This window comes from Micrasema longulum, unplaced genomic scaffold (assembly GCF_059751315.1).
Source record: "Micrasema longulum isolate JH-2025_06_02 unplaced genomic scaffold, ASM5975131v1 h1tg002144l, whole genome shotgun sequence".
Lineage (NCBI taxonomy): Eukaryota > Metazoa > Arthropoda > Insecta > Trichoptera > Brachycentridae > Micrasema > Micrasema longulum.
The window spans coordinates 9,082-35,259 of record NW_028279309.1 but is presented as its reverse complement, the minus strand read 5'-3'; the positions used below and the strand labels follow the sequence as shown (position 1 = coordinate 35,259).

The 26,178-nt window shown below is 31.5% G+C and overlaps 2 protein-coding genes across 2 annotated transcripts; one reads left to right on the top strand and one right to left on the bottom strand.

Moving 5' to 3' along the window:
- Positions 1–6,421: 6,421 nt before the first annotated feature.
- On the top strand, positions 6,422–11,148 carry LOC148272946 (uncharacterized). Its single transcript, XM_088239357.1, has 5 exons — positions 6,422–6,732; positions 6,829–7,495; positions 9,323–9,904; positions 10,010–10,190; positions 10,677–11,148. The coding sequence occupies exons 1-5, from the start codon at positions 6,706–6,708 to the stop codon at positions 10,822–10,824; spliced, it is 1,605 nt and encodes a 534-aa protein (XP_088095483.1). The 5' UTR covers positions 6,422–6,705; the 3' UTR covers positions 10,825–11,148.
- A 1,827-nt stretch (positions 11,149–12,975) lies between these two features.
- Positions 12,976–25,665, bottom strand: LeuRS (Leucyl-tRNA synthetase). Its single transcript, XM_088239361.1, has 12 exons — positions 25,544–25,665; positions 25,039–25,251; positions 22,203–22,577; positions 17,755–17,999; positions 16,687–17,585; positions 16,291–16,549; positions 15,848–16,212; positions 15,486–15,757; positions 14,396–14,656; positions 13,866–14,078; positions 13,539–13,767; positions 12,976–13,319 (listed from the first exon to the last, which is right to left on the bottom strand). Exons 1-12 carry the CDS (start codon positions 25,544–25,546, stop codon positions 13,114–13,116), a joined length of 3,540 nt encoding a protein of 1,179 aa, XP_088095487.1. The 5' UTR covers positions 25,547–25,665; the 3' UTR covers positions 12,976–13,113.
- Positions 25,666–26,178: the final 513 nt, after the last annotated feature.

Sequence of the window (26,178 nt, the reverse complement as noted above, 5' to 3'; positions counted from 1 at the left end):
GTTCTATATAGATCTCTGGTGCAAAATTTAAAATATGGCGTGTTTACAATAAATGTTACAGTTTTTTTTAATGAGTTAAGGCATCAATCGGTTTATTTATCCGATCATTCGCCATTTAGTTTTAGATGATTATCGGATATCTTACAGTTTTAAAAAGTAATTTAGTATGTGAACTATTTTTAGTACTTATGTATTTATTAATTTATCGATTGTCTTAAGAGGGACCACCGTTGAATGCATGTTGATAAATGTGAAAAATAAATTTGTCTGATAAAGAATATGATACTAACCACTAAGACGCGCCAAAAATGTTTTTGTAATAAAAGTGACATGTGAGCTGAAATTCTACTGAATGTTCAAAGTGAGAAATGTTTTATTTTAAAGTTCTTGACATTTATTTTGTGATTGTCTATACCTATGTTATTTTCGACTACCTATGTCTCAAAATGTATAGCATGTGAATAAACTAAAGTTTATTTTACTGTAATAAATGTTTAATAATAGTGCAGACGTGTAAAGAAAAAGACAACATTAATAAAATATTGGCTTCTACAGTAATAATATTATTCTAGTCAATCAGAGTAAAATGTAAGTAGGATTTTTTTACATTTGCCCATAGCATAGAAAAATAAGTGCTTAAATTTATAGTTTTTTTACCTTTCCTACCCTCCATATTGTAGACCAATTTTGCATTATTCTTATCTTCTGACAGGCTATTCTTAAAATTATTTATATGGTCTTTATTACATTATAAATATATTCTTTAGTTGGAAGGTTTAGAAAAACTTACACTTGTTTAGAATAATGTTCAGTTTTTACATTTTATCTGAAATAACAGTAAAATGAAATCAGCTTAATTCTTGTTATTGGCCAAAAGTTGGGACTATTCAGGAAAAATATTTTTAAAGATAAAGAAACATTCCAATTTCTCATATAAAATTATATATTTTTGGACAACCTTCAAAAAAAAATTTTTTTTTCGAAGGCTTATCAAGTGAAATATATTCAAAATCTACAAAATAAAATTTTTACTAGCCTCGGCGGTCTTTTAAAAAAATATACAAACCGTTTTTCTGTATTAAGATACGTAAATTCCCTATTTTAAAAAAATGCTAAATCATTGAAATAAACTGAAGTCGATATTTATAAAGCTACATAATGTTTACAACATACAACACAAAATCAATGTTAGTTATTTTTTTCAACAGAGATAAAGCTGTTGATAAAATTAAATTTTATCTAGCTAACTAGCCGACTTTTATATAAAAGTCGGCTAGTTTATCCTGCATCTATAAGAATTCAATGATGCCAACGTGAGTTTGGAAGTCAACTACCTATAGGCAGAATAGTAAATGTTAAAGTGCGTAAAGTGATCCGTTCGATCAGAAGATCGTAAGCTCTGTAAATGCCCAGACTTTCATATTCTCAATAGTTTCATCTCAGTTTTAAAAATATTTTATATTGATATCAATCTAGGGAAATATCCATTATTTACCTACACAGATTTGGGCATACCCAAAATATTGACAACCAAAACAATGTAAAAACTAGTAGACAATTTTGAATGTCATTCAAATTCTTAAATTTTTGCACACTATTCTTAAGTTTTTTGTTTGTATTTTAAACCTCATCTATTCAAGTTTAATTTTACTTGTGACAAACTTAGTTCAGTTATATACATAATAATATTTTGATTTTGTGTGGTTCAAAGAATTTATATTTTCATTAGAAAAAAGGCCTAAAATTTTAAGAAATCCATTTACCTCAGAAAGTTTAGTTAGTCTATCTATAATTGTCTCTATAATATTACAATGTGTAATTATCTACAAAAAACTTTTTTAAATTCATAAATGAAACACAAAATCAATAACTTTATTTTGATTGATGTGTAAAAATATGATATCACTGGGAGTCGAACCCAAATCTGAGCAAATAATTGCAGCAACTAAACCACAGAGGCTACATTTATAATTCAATTTAACCAATTTCAAAATAAACTGTTTAATTCTATAATAAATAACCCATTATTAATGCTTAAAAAATCTAAACAACTTTATCACTTCATCACCATTCCCTTGTCTACCCCTAGTGGTCTATAAAGCACTGCATTGACAGTGTATCTCTATATTTTTTGTTACGTAAAGGCAAGATAATTGCACACAGTTTATATCACAGTTTTCAATTAAACTATTTTGGAAATCGACCCTGAGACCTTTTGTATTGTAAACAAATGCACTGTCCGCTTATATGTCTGGTCATTATTATTATTATGGATAACTTATATAGCGCCATTTTCGTAATATAATACCTCAAGGGCGCTTTACATAGTGATTCTATAGATAAATAAATTTAATTGAAGCTTTTAAATTTGTAATTTAATTAAAACAATTTATTTTGCTGTCACATTCATTAGTATATATTTAAAATATCTACCTATTAATAAAAAAATGCGTCCGAATGAATTCCGATAAAGATTTTTTTTTTAAACAAATAATGTTTCTTATACCTTTTTAAAAAATATAACTATCTACTTACCTCTACACACATAACACAAGTTTTTCCGTTTAATGTATTTTTGTTACATTATTATTTATGAACAACATCAAATAATGTTCTGTTATAACATAATGGCTATAGCTTAGTTACTAAACCCTTTATTTATGAACGAATACAATTCACTATCAAAAAATAGAAATACAGAACCATAAAAACCAAATTGTTCATTAAAATCCCAACTGCTTATTTTTTAGAACACTGGGCTTGATCATCAACGGTGAGGTATAAAATAAATCCAAGTTGTCACCATTGATTTGCAAGCAGCTGCAAAATTAAGTCTAGTAACTGGTGAATTTAATGAATAATTTGTATTATATAATATATTTATGATGATCAATTAAGAAAAAAATTAAGTCTAGTTGATCTACATGGACATGAAAATTTATTAAACCTAACGCTTTAGAGCAATTTCCTTACCATTGCTTATGTTCTTATAATTGGCTGAATTTGTCTCCTTTTTAATTTTATTTATTTTGTTACAAATAATATACATTTTTATACAAATCTATCAAATACCAGTCTTCATTTCTGTAGAAGACGATTATGTTGTACATGTTAATTGCAATAAATGTTGATAAAAAAATGGTTGTTTTACTAAATATATATTTATGTAATATTATTTTTACAGTTTACATGTGTATTGGTTTATCCATGTTACAAGCAGAACACGGATTATGCAATCAAAACTTTAAATTGTATTTCTATAAAGGGTCTGAACTTAGAGCCAGATAAAACACTCTTCACTACTGTGTGCAAACTGTCCACTATCCCCCTCAGTCTCCACTCCTTTCTCAAATGACCACCTTACCTGGGGGTGTCAACCGTCGGTATATCTACCTTCACACAACAATGGGCATTTGTATTTGTATTTCAGCGATAAATTTCACTAGTTTTAGCCGTACTTTCATTCTCTATAGTGGGCCTAACATGCATACGCATCAAACCAGACATATATAGAGAATTGAAAAATGGCATATGTTAATATAGAAGTCAACTACCTATAAGCAGAATGTGATAACTTAACCCAGCCGAAGATAGTTAGATCTGTAAACATTTCTATATTCTTTACAGCTAGATCTCTGCTGAAAAAATATCTCAACTTATTTAATTGTTTTACTAAATAATTTAATTCATTTTAACTTTTTGTCCTAGCTTTAATTTTCTTTATTTGTATTGTATTTCAATTGGGAAATTAATTTATTATTGTTAAATGGATTTAATAACTCTGTAAATAAATAAATAAATAATAATAAATAAATATCCCAAAATACCTGAGTGGACTGTGTTATGTGAAAAAACAAGTATCATTCAGTTTCATTAAATATTAGAATATTTGAAAAAAGGAAAGGAGTACGGAAGTGGACCATGTACTGTTCTTCATTATTTGTACACTGGATGATGAACGTTTTTGCACTATTAATTATTTTGGCAATGGCGTGTGTTTCGCAATAAATTTATTATATTAGGTCATTGTCCATTTACAAAGGTCAACCAGATCCATTTTAAATTATGCCAAAATTATAAAAGGGACAAAACAAAAAACATCAGAGCTCTGACAAAACAATCAACGACATTGAGATAAGATTGACAAAATGCAATGCGAATATGTTCCGAATCCAAAGTCTTCTGTTTTTGTATCTTGATGTCAAGGTCAATACCATAAGGTTGGTACAAGGAAAGGATAGGATTAGGCATGGGTAACTGAATTTTGAACCGGTTCAAAAAGACGGTTCGAACGCTTTAAGTTGTTGAGCTGAAGCTCAAACTTCTAATTGCTTCTAATAGGTGGCGCACAGCTCACAGCGGTTCATTGTGAGTTTCGTTCGAATCATACGTGTAGGCAATGATTTAGGTCAGCTGAGTCAGCGCGTTAGCGGTGATTCGGTGAAGCATTGAGCTGATCTGCAAGCTGATTCAAAACTATAGTTCAAGTATTTGGGTTGCGAACTGACCTGCAGCTCGAAAAATAATCTTGAGTTACCCATGCCTGGCCCAACTGGCCGTAATAGTATAGATAAATAGTGTTTTGTCACTCTGTGTTATGGGGCGTAGTGATTAACCTATGTAGTATTTTCGATGTACAATGACCCCACCTTTTGCAAAAGTGAGCTTCATGTTTAATGGTTTATTGAGGCTTACACAAAATATTATAACACCTTCAAATGATCTTTTATATTTTTTTACTATTAAAAATTAAATTAAAAAATCAACACGAACTTCAAAGAGATATGTATACTATAATATAGTACATATTTGATTATATATATTATATTTTATAAATATATGACATATATTATATAAATATATATAATGAAAAGAATACTATTTTCCCTTCACAGAATATGGTTAACATATAACCACCAGTTATTTTATTCACCTGATGTAATGTAGAACGCGGCATCTTTAGCATATCAAGAAAAAATATACTGGCATTTTCAATTTTTGTATATTTTCATATTATTTTTATATTTTGATAACTAAGCAGAAATGAAAATAAAAATATTTTTATGAAACTAAATGTACTCACTATACTTTTGCATTTTATGCATGCAGTCATCTAATAAGACAAAGTTATGTCTAAAAGAGTGATGAATATATTGATAGGTTTTATCAGTAAAAGTTTTCATTAAAAATAAGTATTTTGTCCTCAGCAGAAGCAGAGTGATGATGTTGTATCAGACTTGCCTTTTAATATGGCTAATTTAAAAACAAATTAACAAACACTCAGCTAAATGTAGCTTCTTTATGAAAAATCTGATAAAATTTTACATAGAGAACTGTATTTTTTATCAGCTTTGACACTGCTGACCAATCACAATAATAATCATAATTATTTCATTTCTGCTCCTAATAGTGTATAAGGCACTACATTGGTACACCAATCGGAGCGCATATCGATCATTTTTATTACATGAAGGTAAGATGGTCAGTCTTACGCTTCATGTGCCAGTTCAGGGACTTTGAAATATTCTAGTGTAAAAATATATTTTTAAAAATGTTTTATTTCAACCATGTCAAGAATCGAACCCGAGACCTCTTGCATGGTAGGCAAGCACGCTGACTACGACACTACAAAGCTGAGATCGAAATAATATCCCTTCATTACAAACTCACCCATGAGGATTTATCAAATCTCTGTTTTGGTCTCGTATATTAAATTGTCTACAACATTACGCATTGTACGTATACCTACTAACTCAAATCAATAAGTGATTTAATATTCTTTCTTCTTTTACATATTATTTGTTAAAAAATATTCAAAATTAAAGTTTTTTAAAAAGGTGAGCGAAAAATATAAATAGTTTCGATTGAAAAACTAAGCCCTATTCGGTCATTTTTTTTGTTTACATGGGAGCTCACGTTAAAAAACACAGACTTTAAATATAAATAAAATTGAGGATGGGGAAGTTCAGTGGTTTTTTAAAAAATAGAATATATTTCAAACTATATAATATATTAATCATGGTTGATTGACAAAAAATTTCAATTTCTTTATCTACATACTTAGGTAATACATTTTTCTGGATTATGTCTAATTTGTGCCCATGAGAAAATGTATGAATGTAAAGGAAACAAGGTATGTATGGAAATACAGAATGATGTGGCACTTTTTTTTCTCTGCTTGCTTTTACAAGAAAACGGCGTAATGTTTGCATTTTATGGTCTTTGATCATTATACAAGTAGTAAAGTAAGTTAGAAGGATAAGACGCGAATCAAAACAAAATGTTCAATAAAACGCATTTTTTCTGAACATATTTTTTATATTCATGTCCACGAATTATCAAATATTAACTACCTACCCCGTTTTATTTTTTACACGTAAGAACTTAGAATGGGTATTGAAAAAAATATTTTCAGACAAGCGACTAGCTTCACGTCTATTCGGAATTTTCCCGCCTTGTGTATTGTGCCGTGATTCCAGTGATTTCGCAATTTACAATAAAAACGTACATCCATTTGCGGTAGCTCTAAAGGCATTGCACCGGTTTTGTTCTATTACTAACGTTTAAGTAAATTTGGAATAGCATTGTTTTGTTTTAGATCAGAAAATAGACCGTGCAAACCTCTAGTCATTTAAAGCTAAACGCCGGCGTTTAGTTTGTGATATTGAAAACATCGCTTACACGTTTTCCTAAATTCTATAAAATATGCCGCCTAAACGAGGAAATGCTAAGGTAAAGTTTTGCTTACTCTCATTGTTCAACGCGGTTTTTCGTTGCATTTCCAGTCTACCTCGTGGTTTTTTCATATAATTGTGCTTTTTATTCTAGCCTAAGGCCGAAAATGTTATTTCCGAAGTAACTCAAGATGAAGGCATCGAAGCACCGGGAAAGAAAAGAGGCGGCAAAGCTGTTAAAATTGTCGAAGAAAAGCCGGCAGCCGAAATCAAAGAAGACGTCAAGAATGGCGATCACGAGGTCCCCAAGAACGGAAATGCTAAACGCGGTCGTAAAGGTAAAGATGCTGGAATTGGCGATGGAAAAAATGAAAATACCGATTCTGAAGTAGCGTCCGAATCGGCCAAAAGTGACGAAGAACAAAAAGTACCCGCCAAACGTGGACGCAAGCCCAAAGACGCACAGGCTGACAAAGCTCCAGCCGTCAAAAAAACAAAATCGGCAGAAGACGATGGCGAAACCGATAATTCTGAAGAAGCTGCTGATGGTTCTGATGAAGGCATCGAGCCTGAAGTCTCCACAAAATCTAAAAGAGGAAGAAAACCCGCTGAAAAGAAAGAGATAGAGTCAAAACCTAAAGTTACTAAATCGAAGAAAGAGAAGGATGTCGAGGATGAAGAAATGGAAGAGACAGAAGCCAAAGTGCCAGCTAAGCGGGGGCGCGGAGCCACTAAGAAGGAAAAAGCCCCACCCAAAGATGACGAGGAGGAAGAAGAAGTCGTTGAGAAAGTAACGGCTAAGAAGAGAGGAGCAAACAAAGGTACAGCTAAAGCGTAAAGCGATCGCTTGTAGAAACACTCATTTATCTAATCTCGCACGATTTGTGCTCAGTATTTTCGATAAGTTGTTCATTTCATTTAGAGCGTATTTATACCGTGAATCCTTTTTGTGTTGACTAAAATTGTTTGTGTGAAAATTTTTATGAATAAATGATAAAATTTTTACCAATGTTTGTCTTCTAATTATTGCTAAATTTGTGAAGATTTTTGTAGGTTATAAATGCCCTATTGAATATCAGAATTTGCGAAAATGAATTTTAGTTGGTCTTTTCCTTATGCAACAGTAAGGTTTTTCTATGAATGGCCTTAAACATTATGCTAACTCTTTTCATTAAAACTTTTTGTTTTCCCATACTGTGAAGATCAGAATATTTTGAAGTACAGATTGTGAAAAAATTTAAGCAGTATTATGATGTACCATCAGTTGTGCGTAATATGATAATGCTACACTCTGCGTTAGGAACCGTAAATTATACATTTGTGATGCAGGCAATATGTGAGTAATAAACTGAACGAACCTACTAAAAATGTTTTAATTTACAACATTAGTATCATTTGAATTGATAAGTATCAAAACTGTACATAGTGCAGTAAAGCTTTCAATTTGATATAACAGCAAACATAGAAGCCTAGCGATACAGGCTTCGTAATTACATTGAGTAGTAATCAAGATCCATAGGTCAAAATATCTAATTTAATCAAACATATTGTACTGTGGTATGGAGAATTACTTTTCATGTTGGAGGATTCAAATGTCTTATTGGAGACCTGCTTGCATAACCCGAGTTTGAACTGTACAACTCATTAAATTCACCACGTTTCTTTCAGTAGAATTGGTCTCTTTAATAATGTTCAAACCATTCCAAAGAAACAATAATTGTATTGTATTTTATTACATTTTATTAGGAATGTCACTTTTAGGGGAACAGAATTTTGTGTTACCTTGTTGCGATGCGCATTATATTAATGGAAATGATATAATAGTTAACAATTTTTGGAAATGATTTCAGTAAAATTCCATTGGTTATTCAATTTTAATATTACAATCAATAATTTACTTTGTGCATTGTTAATCGACATCCTACATACAAAAATATTACATTTATTTGTAAATTGGGAAAAAATTGTCCTGCTTATGATCACTGTACTAATAGTTTCTAAAAAACAGTAATAGGATGAAAGGAGTGACAATCAGTCTTTAAGATAAAAACCTATTGTTGGGTTACATATCTGTTTTTCAATAGGTACTTGAGAGATAGTATGAATGTTGCGCATAACATCTAACAATTTTTTCTATAGAGAATGCATTACATTTGAGATACTGGTTTACCTTATTACTACTTGAGGCAGTCATTGCTCAGATAAGGTCATATTATTATTACGATACTGTTAGCAGGTTGCTTACCCTTTTATGTATTTAATGATACATATTACACTGCATTGGTACACCAGTTACAGTGTATTTTAATTGTTATTTATGACATAATGGAGACATGATCAGTCTTTTGCTTAAAATACTAAATAAATTATGATAAATAGTATTGTGAAAAAGTAGTTTGAAATTCTGGCTAAATCATCAACTGATTAAAATGTGTTTTCTTAGTTTTTCTTTATTATGAATTTACTAGATATAAAGAAATAGTTTTACTCAAATGGAAATTAAAAAATAATATATCAACATAGTATTATGTGTACTTATGCATTCAAAGAATTGTAATATAATAACATAAATTTTACTGTGAGTTATATTATGGCTAAATTATTTTTGCATTTCTATGACATATTAATAAGTTCACAAACGCTTCCAGCGGAAAAAGAGCCGGCTGCTAAAAAAAAGCCAACTAAACCACTTTTAAACAAAGCATCGACAGATTTTAACGACACTGACTTTGATTGCACTAAAACCACCGCTTCGGGAAAAGAGTGGAACTTCAAAATCTCTAGTTGGAATGTGGATGGTATCAGAGCTTGTGCAAAAAAAGGTGGATTAGAGTACATTCATCATGAGAAACCAGATATATTGTGTCTACAAGAAACTAAATGTTCTAGAGACAAATTGCCTTCTGAAGTGGCTTCAGTTCCCGGCTATCATCTATATTGGGCCTCTGGTCAACAGGAAGGCTATGCTGGGGTTGGCATCTACACCAAGAAAATGGCAATATCAGTTAAATATGGCATTGATTCTTCGGAAGATGAGGGACGTATCATTACAGCTGAATATGAGCAATTTTATTTGATTTGCACCTATGTTCCTAACTCTGGACGTGGATTGGTCACTTTACCCGAAAGACTTGAATGGAATAAGATTTTTAGGAACTATGTCAAATTTCTCGATGCTAAGAAACCTGTAATAATATGCGGAGATATGAATGTATCTCATCTTGACATTGGTAAGTTAGGACTAAGTTAATTATGCCCATAGAATTAATGCCAATGATTATTTATGTACCATTTTCTATTGACTATATTCATCATATACATACATGTATTTTAAGATCTAGCCAACCCTAAGTCAAACAAGAAAAATGCTGGTTTTACTAAAGAAGAACGCGAAGGGATGACAGAGTTATTGGGTGATGGTTATGTGGACACATTTAGAAGTCTCTATCCAGACCAAACTAGTTCATACACTTTCTGGACATATATGAGTAATTGCCGTGCTAAAAATGTTGGCTGGTAAGTAACAATTATATGTATGAATGTTTAGTACCAGATTATTTTTAAAACTATGGTTACAATTTTTTTCATTTAAGACATTTTTTAAACTCAAGTCTCAAAACAAAAAAATATTTGCTCTGAGGGTAAGTATACGATAAACTGTAGTCACTTTAAAGAAAACTTTAATTTTTCAAATTTCAACTTGTAATAATTTTTTTATTTATAACCGCTTATTCTAAAGAACTAAGTATATAAAATTGAGGCATTATCTACGCCACAGTTATGAAAGAGCCATAAAAATGGACACTGTTTACCCATTAATCATACAAAAATATTTATTGCTTGAATCCGGTTGTGGTCCCGTGGCTAGTGTCGCAGACTCACGGGTCAGAGAAAATTTAGTTTAGACTTTATTTTAAAACCAATAATCAAAAAATATGTGATTCAAGGTGAGTGATAATCAAAGATCATGCAAATTAAGTATTTTTGTATTTATTTTTCTAGGCGATTAGATTATGGAATTGTTTCGGAACGCCTAATGCCAGCAGTCTGCGATAATGTCATTCGAAGTCAAGTATTCGGTAGTGATCATTGCCCTATTACTTTGTTTTTGCATCTGAATGGACTTGAAAAAATTTCTGATGGAATTTGATAAACCAAATATTTCTTTTCATGCAATGTTATGTTCTGGGGAGTCTGGACACACAATTATTTTTATTACAACTTTTCAGATAATAAAATCATTATTTTGTCAATACTACTAAATAATAATAAACCCTAATAGTTATTTAAAGCTATCAAAATTTAACAGTAGTATAAAATGCAGAGAAAAAGAGTATTTTGTTTTCATTTAACATTTGAAATTGTGAATACATATCGGTGTGTCAACATTATTCCTTGTGTTCTATTTATTCAAATTTTTTACTATTTGTAATTTTTTTATTTTATTAATAAACTTTCAGAAAATTACCCATAACCATTGTATTATTATGAAAAGCAATTAAATATGTATGTCTGTCAGGTATCAACCTGTTGAATCTCTTCAGCACGTAATGCAGATTTATTAATAACAAGTTGAAATATTTTTATTGGTTTCAGAACCAAAAACATAACTATATAATTCTAGTTTACAAGAAACAACAATATTTTTTTGTGTAGTTATACTGAACTTTGTTTAGAGTAAATATAAAATTTACATTAGGAAATAAAGATAGATAGATATACAATGTAAACATTTCATCGAATCTATCTTTTCCTGCATTAGTAAGTAAAGATAGATTCAAATTTGTTGCAGCAGAGAGGGAAAACATTTTTGAAAAGGGAATATAGAAGTCTAGGCATTTACAGGGCTTATGACTTGTCATTAGCTGGTTTAAGTGGTCATTTTACACACTGGTAACATTCACCATTCTGCCCATGTTTAAACATCCACATTTCCTCAACTCTTCCATCTGTTAACTTTTGTGAAGTAAAAGAGCTGAAACCTTTATCATGTAGGTGAGATTCATCCGGCTGAACCAATTCACCTACTACCTACTAGGCAATGCCTGAAAACAAATTTCCATGTTGCTATTTATATTATAAAATATTGTTTGAAAGAAGGAGAGAGAAAGAGGATAGTATGAATCATAACGGGAATATTTAAATTTTAAGTCAATCACACAATTTTTCTGGCTAAACACAATCTATTGGTGCAAGAAATCCTTTATTATCGTTTTTTAGTTGTTACTTTAGTGAAAGAAAACAGTAGATTCAAATTAATCATTTCTTGTCTTCTCTCATGACCTTATTTCTGGATTACTTCAAGGAGCCCACCTTGCTCCATTATTATCTAATATTTTTATAAATTGTATTATCAATGTTTTTAAAATTTCGGCTTTTTGCTGATACTTAAAATTATTGACTCCCAACATTTTTTTCTATTTCAACCGGATATTGATTGTTTAAATGAATGATGTGTGATATCAATTGTCTTTAACTTAACATTGACAAATGTAAAAAAATATCTTTTACAACGAAAAAAACCTATATATTTCAATTACAAACTAAAAAATATTTCCCTTTCAACAAATTCTTCAAGGATCTTAGTATTACTTTAGATAGTAAACTCTCCTATCGGGAACACATTGATAATATAGAAAAATCTCTCAAACTTCTTGGTTTTATCAGTTGAATGACGACAAACTTCAAAAATATTAATACCATAAAAACTCTTTACTACTCAGTAGTTCGATCCCACCAATTTTCCAATTTTGTTTCCATTACATAGGACTCACATTGACCATATCGAGTATGTCCAATACCATTTTCCGTGCTTGGATTGCAATGGGCTAATTATTCCTATGTTGAAATAGAGCAATCTGTCTTCATTAGAGGAACGTAGAACGTAGATGGACCTTATATGCATTTTTAAATACTTAATGCTGTAAGTGATGTCCCATCCCTGTTGCCATCAATTTCTTTTTATGTTCCCAAGCACAGTGACAGGTCACCAGAAGTCAAAATTTGCTATTTATCAAATCTTCTAAGTTCAACTTTTGTTTTTATGCCCCAATATCCAGAATGTGTAAATAAGTCAATTCATTGCGCAACTTGGAATTCTTTGGATTGGATCTTCCTGATTTTCATAGACCTCTTCGCCACTAACACAGTGTGGGATGAATATGGATTGGCATGGGTTAACTCAAAGTTTTACATGTTCAGTTTCTTGTACTTATGTTTCTTTATATAGCTGTTGTAACTGGCTTAGGTTCTTATATAATATTAATTTATTTGTTGAAAATTGAATTGAAAATAAAATACATTTGTTTTAATAGTAATTTATTAAATAAAACTCGAAGTTTTGTTCAACCTTGTAAATCAACAGTAAGTAATTATAAATTACCTTCAATAAACTGAAGCACACATTATGTAATACAAAAATAAATAAGTAAGCCAATATTTATCCATAGGTATAAACAATTTTTAAACCTACATCAATAGGTTTGCCCTTATCCTGTATGGTAATTTTACACTTTTCAATGTCCACAGATAAAACAGTGTCAGGCTGTATGACTGTTTTATCCTTTGAAATATTTTCAAATGATGGCAATTTACGAGGTCCTAATTCAGGGTCATCAAAACGCCAGAGCTTTAAATTGCTTGAGTCTGAAAATGAATTAGTTTAAATTTACAATTAAGATAAATATGAAAAAGCTATGATAATAATTTATCTAAAATATTTTGAATTCGAAAAACATCATTTGGTCTGAAGTTTGACCAAAAGAGGTTCAAACCTCAGACCTTTTATCTGAAGTCCACGACACTACCACTGCCCTTCTCTAATTGGTAAAGTTAACAAAATATACAGTTAAACGTTTTCATTACCTTTGATAGATTTACAATCCTTAGCTAATTTAAGCTTAAGCTTGTGAGCAGTATCTCCATCTGCTACCAATATTTCTTTGCTGAATAGTCCACTTAGTGGTGTTGAGTTGATGCATTCCAATTTTATTCCAGGAGTGGTGGAGAATGTTATATGGGGTAGGCCAGGACAGCAGTCTTCTTTAGTTTTATCTGGAGCTTTGTCTGTATATTGAACATCCACTTCTTCAAGCTAAAATCAATTACATATAATAATATTGTACAGACATTACTTACTTGAAAATAAGCAAAACAAATACTTGTGTATTGACAATTTATAAAAAAACTTACATCAAGTGTATTAGCCAAATAACTGGCATTTTCTCTGAGCACTTTGGCCTCGTCAAATTCTAGAGTTAAGGAAAGTGCCTGAACGCCTTTCTCAGCCATTTTATCCCTTGTAGCTTGTACGAATGGCATCACTCTCTTCATATACTTTTTAAGAATTTCTATCTTCCCCAATTCCGCTGAAAGAACTTTATTATCTGGTAAGTCTTTATTTTCCTGTAAAAAAATATTAATTCATATTGTTTGTAACATTACTGATTACTTGTACATGTTATATAGTACATTGCAAGACATAAATTAAGAAGCATTTTAAATATTTATTTATAAACTTTTGGCTATGTTGAAAAATCAACAATGTTTGGATTTTCTTCAGATTGAGTTTAAATGTAGATTTGAATGGGACATATTTTGGTGGCATGCAGAATATGTGTATATCTTGAGTCATAACATAGTCATCACTACTTATTAAAATATATTAATTAAACAAAAAAACATAATTATTACAATTTGATTTCACATGATATTATACTCACATCAAACATTTTCTTCATCAGAGTTAGTACGGCACCTTGCCACGGAGGAAATGTTTTGGCGACCCAAACAGTTGCTCTATCTGGTTTTTCTGGTACTGCTGAAACTTCACCTTTAGATTTGTTGGGTTTCTTTACAGCCATATAATTTTTGAGAAAAACTCTGAATGAATGTGCAGCTTCCATCAAATAACTACTGGCTTTCATTTCAATTTCACATATTTCGCCAGAAACCGGCCAACTTGCCTTAACGATACTGGTTTTCTGAAACATAAGTATTTTATATTATTTGCACCACAACTGGCCAGGAGGCCGAATAACAGCACAGAACACACCCAGGCTTGAGAAAAATCACCTTTTTTTAAAAATTCTTGTGTTCTCATCGAGAATCGAACCCGGAACCTTCCGTGTGTGTCAAGCGTCTTAACCGCACCACGGAGGCCACTATATATACATACAAGGATTTAAATATAATGCATAGTGCTTTTTTTAAGTACATCAAATGTGTTCAAATTTAATTGAGATTCTTCTTCACTAGGATATCCTGTTCTGAGGACCATAGTTTATTTATTTATTTGACACTTTATATACATATACAATATATATACATATGAAGGCGGGCATATTGCCTTAAGGCAATTTCTTCCTACCTACCCAAACCGTTCAGTTTGAGAAAATTATAAATACAATATAAAATAATATTTTACATAGGGCAAGCTGCACCAAAAAAGGTTAATTAGAAAAAGTTTAAAGTTAAATACATATTTGTTGCATCATCCAAAATAATACAATACAATCCATTGCCAAAACAAAAACGTAACAATGATTTAACTTTATAAACTAAACTTTATGGGGTGCAACTGGCTCTTAGACTTATACATTAAGAAAAAAGGAGTTAAATAAAAAAGACAGGATTGTGTAAAATATCCTCAACAAGTGAAGTGAAAAAGGCACACATTGACTCCTGGGAACAATGAAGATGGTGCAAACTAAATGGGAATCTGCCACTATCTCCAGAACATAACGAACAATCGGTATTTATCTAAGTGTGTCAGGTATAAAATGAATATAATAGATATTATTTATAACTAACATTTCCAAGGAGCTTCCAAACATGTTCTGATACATGAGGGCATATCGGAGACATCAATAGTGCTTGTACGTTGATAAACCTTGTAACAAGATCCACATTCATTGCATCTGTTCCACAAAGTTCCCTATACTTATCTCTTGTGGCTTGCAATTCGAAGAATCCTGTTTTCAGGGCCTCTTTAAATAGCATTTTCTCATAATTATCTTCCGTTTCCTTTATTTTCATATTCATCTCGCTGATAAAAACTTTATCGTGGAAGGTGTTGGCTGGACCTAGTGAGAAAAAACATATCAATGTTATTTACACAAATATTTTTCATAATCTTATTAGCACATAAAACTCGCTCGGGGTGTGTTACATACCTTTGCGAAGAGTTTCTTTATTTTCCAAAATTTCTTTGACCCATTCAATGAATGTAAAAAGTCTAAGTATCCCTGCATCAGCTGTGCTTTCAACAAAATTGGCATCTTCCACAGAATCTCCCGCATCAGCTAAACTGAGTCTCATACCATCTGCACTAAATTTCTTGACAGCTTCATGCAGTGTCAGGAAGTTGCCGTCTGATTTAGACATTTTAGCAGAGTTTAACATCAAGTGCCCATTGGCTCTTATGCTCTGTGGCCACATGTTCTCTTGATTAGGCCAAATAGCACAGTGATTATAGATATAGTATGTGAGATGGTTTTGTATTAAATCTTTTCCCGATACTCTTAAATCTACCGGGTACCTAAAAATAATGCAAGATTTTTTTCATGAACTAATAAAATGAGAAAAACTTTTTTTTTAAAAAAATGTGCAGGCATACCAGAAGTTAAATTCCCGCTTCATAAGGTTAAGGGCATCTTTGGAAATTTTGCTTTTAGCCGGTAACTTTGCATCCTTAAAGAAAATGTAGTCCCAAACTTCAGGAGTCATTTCTTCTGGCTTAATATTGTACTGATTTGGTTTACTGGCATCAAAAGTATTACCTTGCAATATGTGAGCTACTGTATAATATGCCATATATATTGTAGAGTCAGACAAAGACTCAATAAGCCACATTTCATCCCAAGGCAATTTCGTACCTATTAAAATAAAATTAAAACAGCACGAGTAAGTAAAGTTTTCACATTTCTTTCCCATAAAACCATATTTGTATTTGAATTACAATAACCATAAACCATAAAACATTACAATATAAAAAAATTGTATAATAATTTACCTAATCCGTATGTTCGAGAGCAGGCATGTTCACGTAGCCAATTCAGAGATGCAGTGAAATTTCTCCTGACTTCATCGTGATACGTGTTCATTTTCGACAAAGATGTCTCTGCTTGTGCTTTCCATTCTTGCTCACCATAATCTAAATACCACTGATTACAAAGGGCAACTACACACTCATCTCCTGACCTCGAAATAATACTTTTTTCAGGCTCAAAGTATATCACAGCTTCTGAACTATCTAACAGTTTCTTCTGCAAGTCTTTTTTAACATCCTGGATTTTTTTTCCTTTAAATTCTCCAACAAGCATCACACCATCATAGAAACTTTTCAAATAGACCATTTCCTTGGCTTCTAAAAGCTTATCTTTATCATTTTGGCTCTGTATCTTGAGTTTATCGTAAAGAGTTACAGCCGACAACGCACCAAAGTCCGGAACATCTATTATTGGTAGAGGATTAAATGGGAGGACCATTTCATCTTTGATGCCATATTTTTGTCTAAATGGTTCTTTTTTCTTCAGATCAACAAGTGCAGCGTAATCATCGGGGGAATCAGATGGAACGCTTGTAACCACTCCAGTTCCCTTATCCTCTTTAATTGTCAGCATTGGTAATGTATATATAACAGAATGAGGTGTTAAAGGAGACTTCAATGGTAGTCCTAAAATATCTTGACCAATGAAGTTAGCCAAAATGTCAACCGTCCCCTCTTTTGTAGTAAATCCTTGATAGGACATGTTCCTAGCAGAGCGTGCACTGCAGATGTAAACATGATTGCTGGCCGTTTTGAATGCAATATATTTCATATCGGGTCTCACCCAACAATTTGTCTGTCCATACATAGTTTCTGGACGGAGTGTTGCAGCCACAAGAAATACATCTTTATCATTTACAGAGCTGAAAACAATAAACAAAAAATATTAAATAACTTACCTATATTTGTATTTTTTTTAAATAAGATTATTTTATCCAGGACACTTAAAGACTCATTATGCACTTCAGCAGAAAGAATAATGTTTTTTAAAAAGAAAAAAACTTCAGCAAAGTAATACAATAATTTTTATACCTTAGTAGTTTTGGATAAGGTTTTAAAAGCTGCATTTTGATTAAAGTATATTCTTGAGGTCCGACACCCTCACCCGAGCTACGGTCATGGTCCATACAAGGTTGGCCATCAATCGGTGAAAATATTGTGTGTCGTTTCCCATATTGGACCTTATTCCTCGCTTTCAGGTGAAGAAACTGCCAACGCACAAAAGAGTCGAAAAATGGATTGGCATCAGTCGTTATAAAAGTTCGTCGCCAATCCGTCTGTAATAATTAATAATATTTTATCATTAAAAAAAAAAATATTTTTAAAAATAAGTTATTCAGGGAGAGGAATTTTAAAGATTGACAATATCAACAGAACTGCGGACAGATGTGTTATCTAATGTTTGTATGTTTTGACACATTTTTAGTAAATTACACACAATTTTAATAAAATGTATTTAAAACACGACAAACAAAGCAGTCAGAAGCCAGCTGTCACACTAAAAAACAAACTTTTCTGTGTAATGAACTACGAACATCATCATAAAAAATAGAGACATACCTACTTAGGGATACCAGTAATTAAAAAATAAACTCGCCGCTTTAATTTTGGTAGGCACGAGAGCAAATAAAACATAAATTTTGTATACATTTAAATGAACATCCGGACTGAAATGGCCCCTTAAAATAGTATATAAAATCGATCAGTTGAAAGAAATTGCCATTTGGCAATAAGCCTGCCAATGTGCAATTTAAATTATGTCAATTAAACGTTTTACTCGGGAGGTGATAGTATCAGGATCCCTTAAACAAGCGTGTCTCGATCACTTTTATTTCAGGAGTAATTTTATATGCTGAGTTCTCGATTATTAGGTTAAAGATATCGGGTCACTATCCAATTATAATGAGTCTACGTGAAGTGTGAGACGGCGATAATTTAATAAAATCTAGGGTATGAGTGCAACAAGAGCATAAGAGATACTCTCAAAACTTAGGGAAATAAACTGTATGGATATTGCTATCGCATTCTGACAATGCAAACGACTTGATCGTTTAACTAAATAACACATTTAATAGTATAAACGATGAATGCAGTAAAGACAGAATATGACCCTTCTAACTCTACGCGCACTCCTTCGATTATCGGCGTTACTGAGGACGTTGAAATGGTTCCCCAGTCTTCAGGGTTCAGAATGCCTTCCCCTACAACCGAGCTGGTGGAACCAAAAATACCCCGGCCGCCCACTGCCATCCTCAGTACGCTTAGAGGAAATAGATAGCGAAATAAATGGATTCATAATTTAATAATTAATGAAATAAAATTGAGATAATCTATTTCGTAAGTGGAAAAGTAGCCCTACAAACATAAACTATCAAAAGGAGTATGTAAAAACAAGAAATAAAACAATGTCAAAAAAAAAACCAAATAATTTATTATGAAAACAAACTAAAGGAGGCAGAGAGAAATTATTTAAAAATGTAGGAAATAATAAATGGAATAATGGAAAAATCTAAATGTAACAATGCTATTCAAATAATAAAATATCTTGGAAAAGACAAATCTAATGAAAAGATTTTGCAAATGAGCTTGGCAAGAGATTGATATAAAAAAATCTTAGACATGAATGCCAATCACCTTTTCTGCAAAAAAACACATAAAATTCTTTTTTAGTGTCACTGTATATAACTAAATGTAAACCATGTGACGTTGAAAATATTACTGTTTCTCTTAGTAACAATGAGGCTCATGGGTATGATGGTATTCGAGCGGGAGACTTCAAAAGTATTTCTCAACAAATCAGTCCTATTCTAAGTCATATTTAAAAGAAAATGGAACCCATCCAGATGCTCTTAAAACCGCAATCGTGAGACCCATTTATAAAGGGCAATCACATTCGGACTATGGAAATTATCGTCGTATTTCTCTACGCCCAACTATAAATAAAGTCTTTGAAAAATATCTTGTTAAATGTATAAAAGTATTTTTATCAAGAAATAATATTTTTGTACTAATGACAGACATTTCAAAAGCCTTCTACACGCTAAACCATGAAACACTCATAAAATCCCTTGAAGTTGTATAAATAAGGGGAAGGTATAATGAAACTATTGAAAATTCCCTTAAGTCGTAAAATGAAAGTAAAAGTTGAGAAAAAATTAAATAGTGAAAGAGTTGTGTTTATGGGAAGGGCCCAAGAATCAGTTTTCGGACCGATTTTTTTATTTATTTATACACGGCACACAGTGCCTTTTACCTTACAAAGATACATATTAAAAATAATATAAACACTTCAATATAATGTGAAAAACATAAAAATCAAATTGAAAAATGTTACAATAATACTATAACACATCAGTTTCGTATTACTTAATATAATTATTACTATTAATTATTACATAATATATTGAAATTCAATAGAGAATTTTCGAAATGTTTCCAATTTGCAGATGATACTGCCCTTGTAATAAGCCATTCAAGTGTAAAAATTCCGCAAAAATGCTTCAAGAAGATTTTCCCAATCTCACCAAATGAGTGCATGACTATGGCTTAGTAATAAATTCTTAAAAATTTTGTCACTATAGTTATTTTTTGTCCAACAGACCATTTTTAATGAAATCTAGTGTGCAGGAGTTCTGAGAAGGCCTTTATTTATAAAGTTCAACAACAAACCATCACGCCGTTTCCCCGTAAAAGTAGGCATATCTTTGCATACAGATCTCGCTTCCTCTACATTCATACATCTTCTCATGCACGCGCGTCGATTTTGCCGATTTTCCCGACTTTTGACATGTCCATCTTCAAGTATTTGTTGGATTTGGTAATGCCATGTCTTTCTCGATCTTCCTCTATTTCTGCATCCATCAACATTCGCATTGTAAATATTCTTAGCCTTTCTTTCGCTGTCCATTCGTTCTACATGTCCAAACCAGCGCAGAACTCCTTTTTTGATTTTGTCGATAATGCTTGTCTCAGCCTTACATAATGTACGGATCTCAACATTTGTGCATCTATCGTACATAGTTTTATCACACATTCGCCTGAGAGATCGCATTTTGACAGCATTCAGCCTACTTTCATCCCTATTTTTCCAAGTCCATACAAATAAGAAAATATTAATGTTTAATGGGTTTTTTAACTAATTTTGTCATAAGTTGTGGTCATTATTTGTGCCTATTTCGTAAAAAAAAAACTTTTAAGCTCTATTTCTGCAGACTTGTGTTTTGGTCTGTTGGACAAAAACAAACTGAAGCGACGATAAATGACTAAATGTGAATTCAAAATTAAAATACAAGCTAATATCAATTATTGCCTTCATTCAAATTGAAATGTAGAATCAAATAAATGTAATTGTCCTATCGTAGATGTTATAAATAATCATAAATATTTAGGATTAAGTATTGATTCTAAATTTAGTTGAGGTGTTCATATTGATAGAATCTGCAACAGTTTAAGGTACTGGCTTAAAGCCATTTATGAAATCAAAAGCATATTAACTTCCAAAATGTTAAGTATAATTAATATACCTCGCTCATTGAATCGATTATATCTTACGGAGTGCGTGTTTGGGATCTCACTTTCCAGTCTCACCTGGGTAAAATTTACGATATCTAGGAGAGACTGTTAAAGGGGATTGTGCCAAAAAACATAATCCATGAGGCTAAACATATGAGCGAAGGTGTATATTTAAAATTCTGTAATGTCCTGCCAGTAAAACAACTTTGTGGCTACAAATTGATTGTAGATCACTTTTTTGATCTGGAATATAAAAAGAGGTTCCCACATTCACAACACTAGATTGAAAATTAAGGGTTCCCTGGTCGTTCCCCAAATTACAAATTACTTAGGAGACGAACATTGAATTGCATTATTCCAAGGTTGTTCAATGATCTCCCGTAAACCATCATTAACATGGAAAATCTTTAATTGAAAAAAAAAAGAAAACTGAAAAAATACCTGCTTAATACTTTATAGTGACTGTTGAACGATAACAAATAAATGTATATAATGTAAGTGTGTAAAATAAACCAGTCTTTAAAAAAATGTATCTCACTGAAAAGTCTTTGGGCTTAGTGGGTTGTTACTAAAAATACCAAATAAACGCTGTTCTGCAGCACTGAAACTGAAATTAAGTACAAAAAGTTAAATAAAAAATAAATAATCTCTCGAAAATATGACTTTATTACTAAATTGTTTATGTAAATATAACCACTAAATGAGGAAGATATTGCTCAATAGCAATAAACTCACTAATTAAACTTTATTTTTTTTAAAGTTTTAAATATTTTTTAAGTACTTGAGTTCTTATTATTTACTCAAATATTCAAACTTTCATACCATTTCCTAAAAGTCGTAAATAACTTGTGCTGGAAAAATGGAAATTGAGTCTTGGTAGAGAGGAATTTGAACCCGAGACCTTGGGTACGTGAGCCCGCAATACTACCACGAGACCACAACTCGATACAAAAAAAAAATTTACTCACGTGTATTCCAAATTCATTGAGATCTTGAACAGCTAAAGGTGGAAAATAGTGAAGCCAATACTCTGCATCAGCAAAAGGTATAATTTCATCATTAGAGAGCCCTAAACTTTGCATAATCTGCCATTGGTACTTTGCAGTTCCTGCTTTGGCCAAGACTTTACTTTTTTTACCCTTACTCTTGTCCTTAATTACAATATCATCAACCCGCTCGCTGTCAGGAGTATCTTCTTCATCGGGAAAATTCGGAGGACACCCAAAGGTCTCCATTTCTCTCTTTAATTTGTCAGCGCAGGCTTTTATAGGCATCCCAGTACAATGGAAACCAAAAGGGAACAAACACCTCTTTCCCTTCAAGCGATGAAACCGAACAGCAAACTAAAATAATACATAAACCACTTTAAATAACACCCATCTTGTAAATCAAAAATGTGTCAAGTTTATGCTCGTATATGACATAATAAAGAACAATGTAACATTTACAAAATGAAGACAGTGAATGGTTTCATAATTTTACATATTAATTATGCTACAAAATATAATTATACATATACTTTTCTTTTTTATGTACTTAACCATTTTTATCTGTGGAATTTTTTAATTAGCTTTGCGATTGTTTAATGCATATATAATTTCTTATAAATTTTCTCTATTAATAATCCACAGCATAGAAAACTTTCAGTGAGAGATTAGAGTAAACCTTTATATCCGAGATATCTACCAGTTTATTATTTTTTTTATGATGCAAATTAAAAAATATATACATATATTTAATGGAACTGAAAGAAGTTGCTGTTTATTTATAGGTAACAACACATGTTCCAATGCGAGTACAACGGGACAAACTTAACCCACCATTCTCACCTCCCCCAGGGAGCATCCCCAGAACTAATAACAATTATGCTGAACTCTTGGACTCGCTCCACACCATTCCCGCTCCAATTAAATCAGCTATCCTATCCATCGAATGGCCATCCCCTCAATTCTCACCTTTTTAAGGTGTTTTTAGTTTCTATTAATCTTTGCTTTATTTCCTTTTTTCTTTTTTTAGAATTAATTGCATATGTGATGCTTTACAAAATATGAAACTAATATTAATATTAGTTTCATATTTTGCTACTACATAAAGATATCTACCGCTAGAGACACAATATTTCAATATGATTCATGTATAAATCTGTAAATAAATCATCAGTTAGGGCTGTACTTTGGTACAACTTAATTTGTCAGAATGCGTCGCACTCTGAGTATAAACACAAATTGTTACATGTTTACTAGTATGGAAGGGCTAACTGTTCCTAGATATTGTAATAAATAATGCAAAAGGACACTGCAATACAGTATAAAATATTTAACATGTTACCAAATAATATTAAGAATAGAATAAAAGCGCACTAAATTTGGTGAACGCGCATTTGCGGTCGCAGGCCCTATGGCATGGAATGCTCTCCCAGCAGAGGTGCGAGGCTGTGAAAGTGAAGTGATGTTTCGGAAAAAACTTAAAACCCACTTGTTCTCTAAATCATTTGAATAAATCCGTAGCACGTGACAACAAAATAAATTATTTTAATTAAATTACAAATTTAAAAGCTTCAATTAAATTAACTTAACAATACAATCACCATGTAAAGCGCCCTTGAGGTATTTTATTACGAAAATGGCGCTATATAAGTTATCCATAATAATAATAATAATAAATACAAGAGTGAGACGTATGCTTAAATTATAGCTTATGGAAAAAAGTTTTTTGTGTTAATGATAGTTTTTAATTTTTAATAAGATAATAAAATATGGTATGGTATGTAACTTTTTTCAAATAAAAATAATGCAGGTTAAGTATGAAAAATCAAAGCAATATATAAGAACCTGCTGACGAGTTGTATGCTTACAATTTAGCAGGACTTTAATTTTAAGACTATTTTGCAGATATTTTTTTTTTTTTTTAATTAAAAAAATAGATTTTTTTTAAATTTTTTTTTTTTATATTCATCATTCTCTTTTTCGCACCTAATAGTGCATAGGGCACTGGATCGGTACACCAATCGCAGCATATCTCGATCAATTTTGTTACATGAAGGTAAGGTGATCAGTCTTACGCTTCAGGTACCAGTCCAGGGACTATGAAACATTCTATGGTCCTTAAAATATAGCTTGATTAGAATGACAGCTGTCAAACTGATTTCGTTAGTGATGGGAAATTACTGATCACTGATCAAATCGATTTTATCTGTTATTTCATGCAATCATGAAACTATGTTTCCGAAAATAGATATAAAAAACGCAAAAACAAGCCTATTTCAGTGTGTTTAACACAATTATTCACCAAAAAATGAGACATTTATACTTTTTTCATGAACATCAAATGAATTATTTTTTTATTCGATCAATTTACATTACACAAATTGATGAAACCTTGTAAGAACGTCGTTAATAATTAGGTTTAGTTGAGTTTTTTTTAGTTTTAAAGCTGATTTTATATATTTATGTTTCAAGCATTGTATTTAAAAAATAAATTAACACGCCAGATACAAATGATTTTTCCTGTGTCAATATAAATAACTCCTTTGACTTTACTACAAAGTTATGTCGTCAATTTTTCTGACAACTGTCATTCTAATCATGTTACATTTTAAGGACTATAGTGTGAAAACACCGTTTTAAATAAATATTTCATGTCAACCATGTCGGGAATCGAACCCGAGACCTTTCGCATGGTAGGCAAACGCGCTGATCATTATACCACAATATATTACTTTGTAACTATTATATTACTTTATAACAATATACTGAAAAAGCCATCTGGGCGTTTATTAAATAAATAAATAGGTTATATACTTACTTCACATTTTGAGAGAGAAAATGTGTGACCTAAATGTAACCTTCCATTCATGTAAGGGAAAGGAAACGTGCAAAAAAACTTGGAAACATTCTTGTCAACTGTTTGTGGAGCATCTTCATAATAAACCTTTTCATCTTTCCATCTAGCCTGGACTTCCTTTTCGATTGTTTGTAAATACTCAACCTTGAATGTGCCCTTCCTGTCTAAGGCGGCCTAGAAAGAGATGTCATTGTATTACTATTTCTCATCATTATATATGTTAAACTAAAGTTACAGTAGATAAAACATATGGACCGATAGATTCATGTCCATATTATAAATAAAGTAATAAATTAACTTAAAAGTAAATAATTTTCGAAATAATATTAAATAACAGGTGAATGGAATTGAGTTACATTATGAATTAACGAAATAAATCTGATGTAACATTTTGAATTAGTTATACGTTTACAAAAAGTTACACGGTATAAAATATAGATAAATACGTGTTCAAACAAAAACTTACCATTTTGATACGACCCTAAGGATAAACTTTTGAACGATATTATTACACGTGTAAAATAACCCAAATTAAATACCGGTGACAGCAAAGCACCAGCGAGCCCATTCACTATCCACAATTTACACAATGACACAATCCACATCCACTTTTGTCTCTGTCCCCGTCCACATGTCAGTTCTGTCACTTTGGTAATCTTATCTATGGTTTTACTTCTTCGTTTTTTCATGACCTTTTCACCTCTCAACTCGGGTGTTCTGGCCAGTGTCAAATTTTTTTAAATACATATTTAGGTGAACCCGGGCGGAACGGGGTAGCTCAGCTTCGATTGCAATTTGTGAGAGCTTGAAAAGAGTAACATCATTATTTGTCTATCTGTACGTTTATTTACTTATTTATCTACAAAAAAATATGTGTTTAACTTACCTTAATACATAATTACTATGAAAAAAAAGTGTCTAAAAAAGTGGAAATTTCCCATTCTGCCCCATCCCCTGGGGCACAATGGGAAATAAACCCTGGACACAAAAGGGTACGGTTGCATGTTTTATTGTAGATACGTGAGAAAATAAACTTAATAACCACATTGTGTATTTCTTATCTGTGATATGTGCTAATAATATAATAATTATTGGCACAGT

Bases quoted from the DNA above. Each gene is read 5' to 3' on its own strand.
- LOC148272946 (XM_088239357.1), top strand. From the start codon at position 6,706: ATGCCGCCTAAACGAGGAAATGCTAAG. The intron at 7,496-9,322 runs GTACAGCTAAAG...AAACGCTTCCAG, and splicing joins GAAGAGAGGAGCAAACAAAG to CGGAAAAAGAGCCGGCTGCT. The intron at 9,905-10,009 runs GTAAGTTAGGAC...ATGTATTTTAAG, and splicing joins TGTATCTCATCTTGACATTG to ATCTAGCCAACCCTAAGTCA.
- LeuRS (XM_088239361.1), bottom strand. The intron at 17,586-17,754 runs GTATAAAAATTA...TATTGTTTTCAG, and splicing joins CCTTATCCAAAACTACTAAG to CTCTGTAAATGATAAAGATG. The intron at 14,657-15,485 runs GTTAGTTATAAA...CTTATGTTTCAG, and splicing joins TTTGGAAGCTCCTTGGAAAT to AAAACCAGTATCGTTAAGGC.